Consider the following 12374-nt stretch of genomic DNA (forward strand, 5'->3'; position numbering starts at 1 on the left):
TTGATTAAGCCTGTGTGTTGATTAGGGGAGTTTATTAGAGCACTGTAGGCTCTCTAAACAATCACCAGGGAGTCACTGTATTGACTAGCCTTGGGTATATGGTGTTCTGTTCCGTGTGTGTTCAGCGGGGAAAAAGGAGAGGTTGTCTCTTTTGTCTGCTACAAGGAAAACAGTGAATTTCAGATTAAGTTAACATAATGCAAATTTGCTTTCTGCTCTGATTGTACCTGGAGATTTTCAAGTGTTTCAAGTGAGCAAGTATGCACAGGTGGAAACCATAAATTACAAGATTTTATGAAGGTATCAGGACAAACTTTTCATCCTTTTTCCTGGGGGGGAGAAAGAAAAAAATAAAAAAGACATTGGGGGGAAAAGCTAAAAAGAATCCTGTATATAAGGTGTTGATTTTTACCAAAAAAAACAGTGACAGTCTATGTAGTGTATTGTTTAAAGTGAGACTTGACTTAAAACCTCTTAAATCCTCTTCAAAATGCTTATACAATTGAGTATGTTAAAAGCATTTACTTCATTCCAACACTTAAAATATTAGGCAATGAGAATTCCTATATCTATCTGGAAGGTCAGATTTGCAGTCAGCCCATGATACAATGCTGCATTAACTACATTTTAATGAATATTAATAGAGTGATGTAATACTTTTTTTTTTCCTCAAGATGGAGAAAATACTTTTTATCTGCATTGTAGCATCGGTTCGCTGCTCTGTAGCAGATACTTCCTCCATTCCCTGAGAGGCCCTTTTCTCAGCAAATCAATAATATACCTACTATTTTCAGAATTTGAATTTTCTTTCTTACTTTACATAAATGTCAATGGGATCAAGAAGTAGACAAAATATTTTTGTGTGCCATGCAGCTCTATCTTTAATGATGTGTTTATTTGCCCTTCTTCCGAAGAAAAGCCTCTGCAATTTTTCATAAATATACCTTGCAGTCCTTTTAAATTCCTTTATAGAGAGTACACTTCTCATAATTACAGAAGTTAAGTTTAATTTCATACCAAGCAAACAATGTGGATATTTCAATAGTTCCTCCCTTTTTTTTAAAAAATGACTTTTTAGCTTCCATTTCCAAAGTTCTGAAAGCACCACATCTGTATGTACCCAAGCCTCCATTCACCAATGAATGCAACCATTGATTAATTCACTTCCACATGATCCTGGTACAGACACAGCCTCAAAAACTGTGGTACGTCTGGCAGTTAAGGGCCCAGATCACATGCATGTGGGAGGTTGATGTCACCTGAGCAACCCAACATCTCCTCCTGCATGTTGGGTACAGCCAGGTGCAGTGCCAGAACCTCAGTTGCCCTTATAAGCCCTGCCGAGGGCTTTACCTGAACCAGAAAGGTTTGAGAACACTTTCACTGCTTAGGAGAGAAGTCAGCTGCACAATACCTGCTAGGTCCATTTTTTAAGGTAGAAAAATAAAAATCATCATCCAGAGTTTTATCTCGCAGCTTGCTTGGAAGATAGTGTTGGTTGGTCCATAATATTCAACTTTGTTTTGCAAATACAAGTACTTTGGAAAGGGCAAGGTGTCTAGGGGAAGCAGACAGAGCTTAAAATGTGGGTGTCTTTGCTGTCTCTCCAGCAGGACTGCACTAAATGAAATTGAAGTCAGATTACCTGTAGTGTAGTATGAGTGATGGACATAGTTGTTTGTGTTTGGTGTTTCAGGTCGAAGAGCATCTTTTCACTTAGAGTGTCTGAAAAGACAGAAAAACCAGGGCGTAGACGTCTCACAGAAGACAGTTCTGCCTTTACATCTGGTACATCATCAGGTAAGCATTAATAACATCAAAGGGCCCGGCAATGCAACTGAGAATCTACTGTCTGCCCTCCCGTTCCATCCCAGACAACCTTGAAACGCCATTTGAGATAGCTTCTCACCCATATCAAAGGTCCAGTTTTTAGAAACTGTATTTGCCATCACACTCACTCCTGATTTCAGGATTTTTATCATTCCCAGAAGAATTCTACAGGGACATGTCCTTTGGAGTTATCATTACCTGATGTCCATGAAAGAGCAAAATAGAAACCTATCTATAGGATAAAAATAACCACTCAAATTGCAATTGCAATTGCACTCTAAAGTGCAATTACACTGGCTTTGATGGTAGTACACATATGAATAAAATGTGCAGGGTCTACTTTTATATTAATTGAAGGTAGCCAGTAACGGCAATTAATCATTTAAAAAATAGCTGATTACATGTAATTAATCTGCCTCTTAAGCCCTTTATAACTGCATCCAACAGCCTACCAAATGTATGCTTTGGCACCTATCTAGATGATTAACCAGCTGTCATAGTCCAAAGTAGATTTATGTCTTCTATTTGGATGGCACCACGGTCACCATAAAAGAAACAGGTGCTGTGGCAGCACCAGTCCTGCAACATGGGGCATCCTGTTCCGTGCAATCCCCCAGGGCAGGGCAGGACAGTGGCACAGGGGCAGAAAGTGCCACAGGGCAGGGGTGCTAGGAGTGAGAAGTCATAGCAGCTGGAGGAGTGAGAGATGAGCACGCCTGAGACTCTCTGCATTTTCTCACCTCCATTCTCAGCAGCAGCAGCCAGTTATACTGTAAGGATCAAGCTCCAGAAAGCTGTGATCTGCAGAGCTACAGCTGTGGCAGGGACAAGCAGTGAATGTATTGGGGCACGGGGGCTGTGAACAGCTTCCCACCCTCCCCATAGCACTAACAGCCCTCCTGAGACCTCCTGCCCTCCCACAGTAGTGCAGATAGAGGGGACATGTGCCTCCTACCCTCTCAGCCCACCCAGCTGGCAGAGTCATCTCCTTCCAACCTGTACAAAGAGGATGGAGTCACTACACCCTTCCTCATCCCACCATAAAGCCCCAAACCTAGAGGGACGGGGCTCTACCCACCCCAGCATCATTAAGCTGGACTGCAGGGTTACCCTGAAGTAGGCATCTGGCCTCTGGCCAGCAACACCCAGCAGTGTCAGTCCGTTTACAAAATCATCAGCCTACAACACTGCTTAAAATGAGGACATGAAGCAGAAAGGTTGCCTCTGCTAAGCGCGATGAATTCAGTTGCTCAGGAGAGCTTGAAGGGGTATACTCATGAAATACTCATACATAATGATATGTAAATATATGCAGCTGAAGCTTGAAGCAATATCTACGAGCTTCTTTCAGCCTCCTCAGTACTTTATATTTGGGATAAACACCTTGTATGTTTTTCTACCAACAAGCTGAAAAACTGGTTCAGTTGTCCTGCCTGACAGATCTAAGGCTCTCCTTGAAGTCCCAGCAGTTTAAGGGATGTGCTGAGGCCATCGTAGCCTGCAGGGTGTGACTTATATAGATTGATTTTTAAGGGCTTTCTTCATCATTGAAATTTGGTAGGAGTCTGACACCTAATTCCTGAGGCAATTTTGGTGAACTTTGTTGGTGACCAATAGCTGAGTCTTTTGTTCACCTGCCACTGAAATTATCAGCACAGCATGCTGATAGCAGTTGTACAGAATTTCAGTGGCAGATGGATTGAGCTTCACTGAACTTCAGGTATCTAAAAGTTAGCTGTCTAGTTCAACTGGTCAGCTCAGTCCACTGTGGTCAACAGGGAAATAGCATCTCCAAAAGGCAAGCGTGAGTTTTGTCTAAGTCTCATCCTCCAGAGAGCATTTTCAAGTATCCAAAAGAGGCCAGAGGCTTGCTGGTATCCCTCTGCACAGTTAGCTGAGACTAAACACAGAGCTTGTAGATAGCTGAAGCTGGGGGAGACAACCAAACCCAAACAAGACGATTCTCTGCAACACATCCACATATTTTTGTGTTTTCTGTGCCTTTATTTCTTTGCTCATATTAGACAGCCATGAGCTCTGTGAGATGAGCTCCCAGCTCTGATGGCTTTGCTTACAGAACAAGGCAGCGGTTGCCATGAATGAGGCATCCGATCAGCCCTCTGCAATAAGGGGCTTCTTGAGAAATTTACGTTGTCAAAGGAGGCTGGATGACTAAGAAGTTGTGTGCATGATTTTGGGAAGGAGCGGATGGCTTAATGCATAGCCATCAGATATTGACCCTCCCACCAACAGCAGATGCCTTAAAATCCAGTGGTGGATTTACAGTTATCACCAGTTGCAGACACATCGAAAATTCACATCTGGTATCCATTCAGGTTCTACAGCAGATACTTAGAGAAAACAGCAATTGGCAGTAAAAGCTAGCAGCATAGATGGTGGCAGGGGTGGGAGAAGGAATCACTTGAATGGCTGTTGCATCTGCTGGAGGAAAGGCAGTGTTTCTGGCAGGGCCCTGGGGAACGGGGCTGTGTCCTTCCTGCCAGGGCAGTGGGATCAGGGCTGAAGAGGCCTTGAGAGTTTTCAGCCTGGTGCTTGGCATGAGGTCAGGCACGAGCGCAGTTGACACCGTTTAAAGGCAGCCTTGCGAAATGAGTTCACGAGAAACATCTGAGGCACTCCAGGAGCTGTTTCCCAGGCCTCAAGGCCCTCCAGGCCTTTCTCGGGTCATTTCTCCGTCACCTCACAGTTCCGGCCCTGCCACGGCAGCCGTCCCTCACTCGCCTTGCTCCTCTGTGTCCACAGGCGCTAGCGGTGGCCGGCCTGAGCCCCCTCCTGCAGCGAAGCCATTCCCCCACCATGTTCTCCCGGCTGTGCGCAACGCCGCCCGCCACGCCCTGCAGCCGCGGCTGGCCGCAGCAGGCCATCCCCACACTGCGTCTCGAGGGGGCAGAGTCCAGCGAGAAGCTCAACAGCAGCTTCCCATCAGTGCACTGCAGCTCCGGCTTCCCCGATGGCACCGGCTGCAGCAGCCCGAGGAGAGCCAGGCCGGTCTCCCTCACCGTCCCCAGCCAGAGCGCAGGGAGCAGCAGGCAGTTTCACGGCAGCGCCAGCAGCCTGGTGGAAGCGGTAAGGCCGCGGCAGCAGGAGGGACACGGGTGGCGTGGGGGGAAGCCCCCTCGATGCAGGGGTCTGCAGGGTGGCTGGGAGGAAGAGTAGGTAGATGAGGAGGTGGAGGAGGAGGAGGAGGAGAAGGAGGAGGAGGAGGAGGAGGAGGAGGAGGGGGAGGACCACCAGGGATAACAAGGAGGGGTGCGCATGACGGGGGCGCAACGGGGCCGGTGGTGCACACTGCTAACATGTCTTTGTCTCTGGTTCCCCGCCTCCTTTTGAAGGTCTTGATTTCGGAAGGACTGATGCAGTTTGCTCAAGATCCAAAATTCATTGAGGTCACAACCCAGGAGCTCGCAGACGCCTGCGACATGACGATAGAAGAGATGGAAAATGCAGCAGACAACATTCTCAATGGTAACAGCAAGCAGAGCCCCAATGGCAACCTCTTGCCTTTTGTTAACTGCAGGGACGCAGGGCAGGACAGTGCAGGCGAGGAAGAGGAAGAGGTGCAGAGCCCGGATTGTAGAAAAAGTCAGGAGGAGCTCAAGGACAGCAGGATTTATATCAGCAGCCTGTAGTTGCCAGGGCTGGAAGCGATGCTGGTTTTTTATTTGTTTCAATGTTCCTAATGGGTTTGTTTCAGAAGTGCCTCACTGTTCTCGTGACCTGGAGTAACCGGAACAGCGTTCTTCATTCATTTCTGTTGGGACGAGTCGCGGAGTTGGGTGGTGTCAGAGAGCTTTGCAGGAGCGGATATATCCCCGGCACGTGGCCGTGAAGGAAGAGCCAGGAGGAGGAGGAGGAGGAGGAGGAGGAGGAGGAGAGGCAGCTCCCCTTTTCCCAGTCCCTGCCGCAGGACCGCCGCCTGCCCACAGGCCGGCAGGACACCGCCCCACGCCTGTACAGCTCCTTCGCACGCCCCGCGCCCGCCCCACGCACGGACTCCCAAGCCGCGCCCTCCGCCGGCTTGTGTTATTTAAACCGGGTTGGGTTGGGTTTGGTTTGGTTTTCTTTCTCCATTGGCATTCGGTAGAAGTATAAGGATAGCTGCGTTTTACCAACCATTATGTACACCGGGAGTTTGTAACTTGATTTGCTCGCGAGCGGCAGCTCCTTTTTTTGTTGTTGTTTTGTAATTTAACGGCAGTAGGCAATGCACTTGATGTAGTCTTGCACATCCGAGTGGTCGGTTTGGGTTCCTCTTAGTGCCACGCTTAGTGGCTGTGAGCGTGGGAGCAGTGCCGAGCGAGCGTGCACACGCATGTGTAAGGTCAGGCAGTTCTCCGCATCCCGGCTTGGGCTGCGGGACATCCCTACCCGGGGCCATCCGGATGCAAAAACGAGCCACTGTCTGTGCTTTGAAAGGGGAATCAGTAACTCTTTGCATTTTCTGTTCCACAAGATATGCAAAAACAATGCAATAATGTTAATTTTAAAAATACAATTGTAAGTCGTGTTGGCATTAAAACTGTATAGACAAAAAAATTACGGGGGCGGGGGGGACAAAAAAAAAAAAAACAGAAGACGTTACGCTTCGATATATTCCGTGTGATGTTTTATTGCATTGATAATGTTTCTGTTGAAGAAACCGTTATACTTGAATTCAGGTCAGTTTCAGTATTTTTCAAATATTTTTTTAAAATGAATTGCAATTGTGCCAAGCAAATATAATGAATCGAATTAAGTTTGTTTAAAAAGACAACAAAAACCAGAATCACTTCTTGTATATTTTGCTGCATGTCAAGTGAATCATTTCGTATTTGGAATGTGCCAAGCTTTACCTTTGAACTTTTAAGTGCTTTTCTACGTGTGGTTGGGGAAAAGGGGTACTATTTTATTTTTTTCCTTTTTTAATTTGTACAATGAACAAAGTGTACCTGGTGTAAGTAACTATTCTGCAATCCACTGACAGGTTGAACGTTACTGATTTTGCATATCTTGTGTTCATTATCCTTCCTCCTCACCCCCTTTAAACATGCACGATGACTTTATTGGTAGAGAATCTTTCTTCCTGAGACCGGGACATTTTATCCAGGCTTTGTCCTCTATCCTATTGCTCAGTCTCTCTAAAGGTCTCTTCCCACTAGAGGGTGGCAAGATCCCCAAGCCCGTTTGGCAGATCCATCCTGCATGTTCAGCTGGCACCAGCAATTCAGGGAGTGAGGAAAAATACCTGCTTTCAAATTGCTGTTATTAAATAGCTCATCCTGATGGACTAGAACAGGATCCTGGGATAAGCAAATGCAAAAAGCAGAACCGTTAGCAAAATAAAATTACCTAATTCTGGACTGAAATCACAGGGGGAGTGAGGGAGGGAGCTCTGGATTGTTGCTTAGGAAAATGGCCGACCTCAGGTCAAGATGCAGATGTGAAGTGACTTTTTTGTGGTCCCATTCCCTCTTCCCAGACCTTAGCGTCCAGGCCAGGCTCCAAGTCACAAAACATCTGATGGCACGGCGTGTCCCAGACGTATTTCCCCACCACTGAGCGTGAACCTCTACTGATTTTCCTCACGCTGGTGCATGGTCCTAACCAGTGGCAGAGGCTGAAAAACAGGGAGCTATTATTAGATTTTACGCGGCTGATTTCTGTCTAGACTACTGCTGTTTTTTCCCCCTTTTCAAGTCGTTTCACAAACTTGCAGATCAATGCTGAGTTAGGAGGTGTGACCTGACTCAGAGCTAAACTTTCGTTCCAATCTTGAGCTTCACAGATGTTTGAGAACATCATTTATTACCTATGCTGATTACATTATTTTTGTAATGCCCTTGGGTTTATTTCTTGATTCTGTTGGGGCCATAAAGCAGAAATAGTGAAACATATTTTTGACGGTGTTCTTTTTTCAGTGTTACTTTGATCTGGCCAGTAGCAGCTCAAGATGCCTCGCAAACAAATCCTTTTAAACTAGGGAAAGTTGAATCCGTTTAAACAATCTGGCATCAAAGTCCTAATCCAAGACTTCCCTGGAGAAAGCAACCACCTGATGTCAGTCTGTCTCTTTTCTTTTCCATCCCTTTGAGAGCTGGCTGTTGGTAGTGCTGCAGTGCTCCAAAGCTAGCATGGCAGGAAGTAACGCTGTGCCTGGCTGTGCCTGAAAATGGAAGCAGCATAAGGGCTCCCTTTCTCTTTTTCTTCCACTATAAAGCCCCCCGGACCCTTCCAGGAGGAGACAGGTGCTCTTCCACCTGATGAACAAAGTACAGATCTAGATTAGCAAAGGCAACGGGTGTTCTGGATGTTTGATGGTGTGTGTCGTCTTTTAGGATTTTTCCTGGTGGGAAGGAAAAGGGTGGAAAGGATTACACCCCACACATTCCCCATGAAAGCTGTAACTCCCTCAGGGATGAGGGCCAGCAGTGGCCAGGGACAATCCCCGCTCCACTGGAGGATCGCTTGGGCCCTGCAGTGGGGAAAACTTGGCTAGCAGAGCATGCCGATGCCTTGTGGGTCTGAGGGACAGGTGTTCAATTCAGCAATTGCTGGTGCCAGCTGTGCAAATTCCTCTTTCCGGGGAGGGTGGCTTTTGTTTGCTTGTTTGTATTTGTTTTCCATTTGAGGTACTTCCAACGTGCACATTGTGACAGGCCTGAGCAAAGAGCTACTGCCTCCTGTAGGTGAGGTGGAGCCTGGGGACGGTGGGAAGGCCGGGGGCAGGTGCAGTTCCTGGAGTGTCCTTCCTTTCCCCGTGCCTGGGAGCCGACGGTGGGTTCGATCACTGTGCTGTGGAGGAACCGGTGGCCGAGGATTGGCATGGAAGGAAAGGAAAGAACGGGAAAATGATCTGCTGTTTGTCACTGAGCATCTCTGACTTCAAGAGTATGCTGTAGACTAAAGACGTTTCTTACAAAACAACAAACCTCCTCCCTTTATCACTCCTGCTCATTATTCCAGGCAGTACTGGGCCAGCCACACCGGGTGCATTTCTTTTTTCTTCCTTATTCTGTGTGGCTGATGTGACGGAGAAGAAAGTGGAACTCACGGTCCAGAGCTGGAGTTTTGTTATCCACAGACCTTTTCTGCATCATCTGCCTCTTTCAGCTGGACACACGAATGATGATGGTTTCAATGCTGCTGCTGCTACTGCAGGGGTCCAACCTGGTTTGTCACCCTGCCCACCACACCCCAGCACGGAGGGACAGCCAGAGAGGCGCCATGTACAGAATCGCATCTATTTCTGCTTTGTTTTCTGACTCAGAACCCTGCCCCCGATGACTATGACAACGATGATGAAAACAACAACAAAAAAAGGGCAAATGCATTTTTTACATTTCTTGATAATTTCCAAAGCAATGTATCATTGCTTTCTTTAGACTGACGCCAATATAACAGTTGTATGGGTCTCAGCCAGGCTCCTGTGTCTTTTCTGCCTGATAGTTTCAGATCGCTGTACGAAACGTATGCATGTTTGCACACAGACACAATTGCACAAGGTAGCAGCACCACGAGTATGTGGGGTTGTTGCCCTGTGCCGTAGATGAAGTTGGAGGCCTTGCTTCGTACGTCTAGATGAGAAACCCCAACCGGCGAGCTGAAGTGAGGCAGCCCCCCTGGGACAGAACTGAGTATCCTGAGATACACGCACGGTCCCGTTAGGACTGTCCTGGTGGCAGGGGCAGGGGGGGGAGAGGAAACACTGAATTGGAAATCTGGAGCTCAATGAAGTTGTTGAAATAAGCAGAATACAGTCGGGGACTTCTGGTAGTGGTGAGATTTTGTCAGTTCTGATAATGAAATTTGTAGTGCGTATGAGGAAAATATGCCTGGTCATCAGAAGCCCCAGTTCCTATCTTGCTAACACAAGGATAGAATGCACTAGCGGCCAGGGAAGTTTTGTCGATGTAAAGAATGTGGAAAACAGAACTAGGCCCAGAAAAAAAAAAAAAAAAAAAAAAAGATTATATTTTTCTTGCATTTATTTTCTTCTCAAAAGAAGACTAAGAAATATAAATTTAAATAGCTGCACAGGGTTTATTTTCTCTTCTTTTGAATGTTGCAAAGTTATTAAAGTGTTATTCTGGGTTAGCAAGCCCAGGGCCCAAGAGGTTTCTAATGGGTTCTCAGTCTGCTCTCTGTTGCTGCTTTGCTTCTGGACAGCTGAAACCACTGTGGCCTCACTGCTACAGCACCTGAGATGGGGTGGGTGAGGGCAGAAGCACAGCAGAGGGAGATGTCCTGTACTGAAAACACTGGGCTGCAATTGCTTTCAGAGGAGTAGCATCACACTGGAATGGGGAACAAAATAAAAAATAAATAATAAAATAATTAAAAAAAAGCTCTTCTGAGATAGAATTTAGTGTTCTAGTTCAATCCTCCATTCTTCCCCTACCCCCTGTGGGGAACTTGACTTAACTGTTAACACTTGAGCATAAAAAACAGGCCTTCTTTAAGGGGCATGGGGCTCGATTCAGTTGCCTAACTGTGCATCTCCTGCCATTTGAGGTACCCTACAGTATTCTGCTTGGCCTGCAGCCACAGGTCCAGAAGGACGCAGCTCTTCCCTGGGGCTGGTGTCTCGTCTATCAGCCCCACACGGGTGGCACAGACCTCAGGCGGCAGGGGACAATTAGGCAGCTTAACCAAGTCCCTTTCCAAAGGGCTAATTGAGAGGAGCAGCACCGATGGCTGAAGTAATAAGGGAATCTTCCCTAGCATTACCAAGGGCTTAGGGAGGCGTGATCAGGAGCCCACCCCCACGCCCTCATGCCGCTGTTCTCCGGTGCCACGTCGTGTGGGCAACCTCTGCAGCCCAGCCCTCGCGTCCAAGGGCTGGGGCCTGCACCCCGAGCCCCACGGGGCCGCGGTGAGCCCAGGTGTGGTTCCACCCCACCACCGATATTTTTTTTCTGCCAGTGTTCACACAGGCCCTTTCCAAAGCATTTTCCTGTTCAAGACAGACCCACAAGCTCAGACACCATTCATTAGCCTCATTGTTCGGGTGGTGAAATACCTGTGTTTTTCCATTCCGTTTTGCATTTTGTCCAGTCAGGCAAAAAGCGAGTTCTTCCCCAAACGGGCTGTAATGCTTTTAATATTTAAAGCATCCTAAGCCAGTCCGCTCCCATCTCAAGCAGGTAGACTGGCAACCAATACTACCTAAACATCATCAGCTTCATGATCGCTCACAGGAGTGATTGGTTCAGGATTCTTCAGTCTTGACAGTTTGAATGTGGGAAGATTTCAGAGGAGGAGGAGGAGTGGGATTGTAAATATCTCTGACAAACATTGCTGCATCACACACAAAAAGAGGGGGGAGATACTTTTAAAACTGCCTTAAAAATCAATTCCGAATGATGGAGTCTCCCTCCAAATGATTGCCAACCGGTAGATCAAGGGATAAGGCGCTTTGGGTGAATTCTGGCAAGAAGTGGTTGGAATCTGGTCCAAGTTTGGAAGTGAAAATATAACTTAGGAGCTGATCTCTCACTCAGTCTGACTTCACATCTGCACCAATGACTGAGCACTGCAGGATCAAAACTGTTTAAGGCATGGGGGGTGCTGTATCCGGCCTTTATCTGTACGGCACAGGTCTGGCCCAGCAAGGTACTGCACACCTCCGTTTCCCAGAGACTTCAGGGAAGATGGGGTTCCTCAGCACCTCTTCAGTTCAGGCCCTGGAGCATCATTTCCTGCTCTGATCATCAGCTATAACTGTTGATAAATATAAGTGTTTTGCCTTCATTTGAATTGCCCAGAGCTGTAAAATGACCTCTTTCAAGTATAAAGCAGTCCAGATATAAACCTCCTCTCCCACTCTTCCCTACGTCCCCTGCCCGCCCCAGCCCTCCCTTGCACCTCCACCCGAGCCCGTTCCTCTCTCAAGTCTTTACCTCCTTCCACGGTTTTATATCTAGTTTTCATGAACCCACAGAAATGCTTTTGTAAATAATGCTGTACAGTTTGTAACTGTCATGTAAGCCTGTCATCAGTGCCAGAGTCCGTCTTGCCCTCTCGCACGTTTTAAAGTCAACAGAGGAAAGTTAGAGCGAATGGCCCGCAAGCAAGCTATAGGGTCATCTCTGTGTGGGACAAATGTATATTCCTGTAAGATTGCATTTTTATCTAAGGAATGATGTTATTTTAAAATTGCTAATAAATTTCTAAACAATGTCCAGATTTGTTTAGTATTGTAAATGTTATCAGAGCTCCTTTGACATTGCTCCCTTCTCTCACCGGTGGCTGCAAACTAAGTCAGCATCCTGCAGCCCCTCATTTCCCAGCGGCGGTCCCCTCGCAGTTCGTGGGGTCTCTCCGGTGTTTAAGGGGCTGCAGAACAGCCTCGGACAGTCACAGACTGCCCTGTTAAACAGTAACTTAGAAAACCCAGTCACTCTTTGTACTGTTATCACCACAAAAATGCTACCCTGCAATGATGTCTGAGGCGTGACTCACGTGTAGCCAGCTACCATTTTCTCCATAGGATTCTTTTTTTATTAAGTGCGTGCATCAAAAACAGGAATGCCTGCAGCCTAAAC

The 12374-nt window shown here is 47.0% G+C and overlaps 1 protein-coding gene across 50 annotated transcripts in view; it reads left to right on the top strand.

Moving 5' to 3' along the window:
* The window catches only part of CACNA1C (calcium voltage-gated channel subunit alpha1 C), a 494083-nt gene extending 482073 nt beyond the window's left edge, over positions 1-12010 (top strand). For 49 of the 50 annotated variants that reach the window (XM_083821285.1, XM_083821290.1, XM_083821248.1 and 46 more), the window contains 3 exons: positions 1697-1800; positions 4594-4917; positions 5184-12010. In XM_083821285.1, the coding sequence (XP_083677411.1) occupies positions 1697-1800; positions 4594-4917; positions 5184-5480 (725 nt within the window). In that variant the 3' untranslated portion in view covers positions 5481-12010. The remainder of the gene's footprint in view (positions 1-1696; positions 1801-4593; positions 4918-5183) is intronic. The other variant, XM_083821259.1, reaches the window with a different exon arrangement.
* The last annotated feature ends 364 nt before the right edge of the window (positions 12011-12374 follow it).

This window comes from Anser anser (assembly GCF_964211835.1).
Source record: "Anser anser genome assembly, chromosome: 1".
NCBI lineage: Eukaryota > Metazoa > Chordata > Aves > Anseriformes > Anatidae > Anser > Anser anser.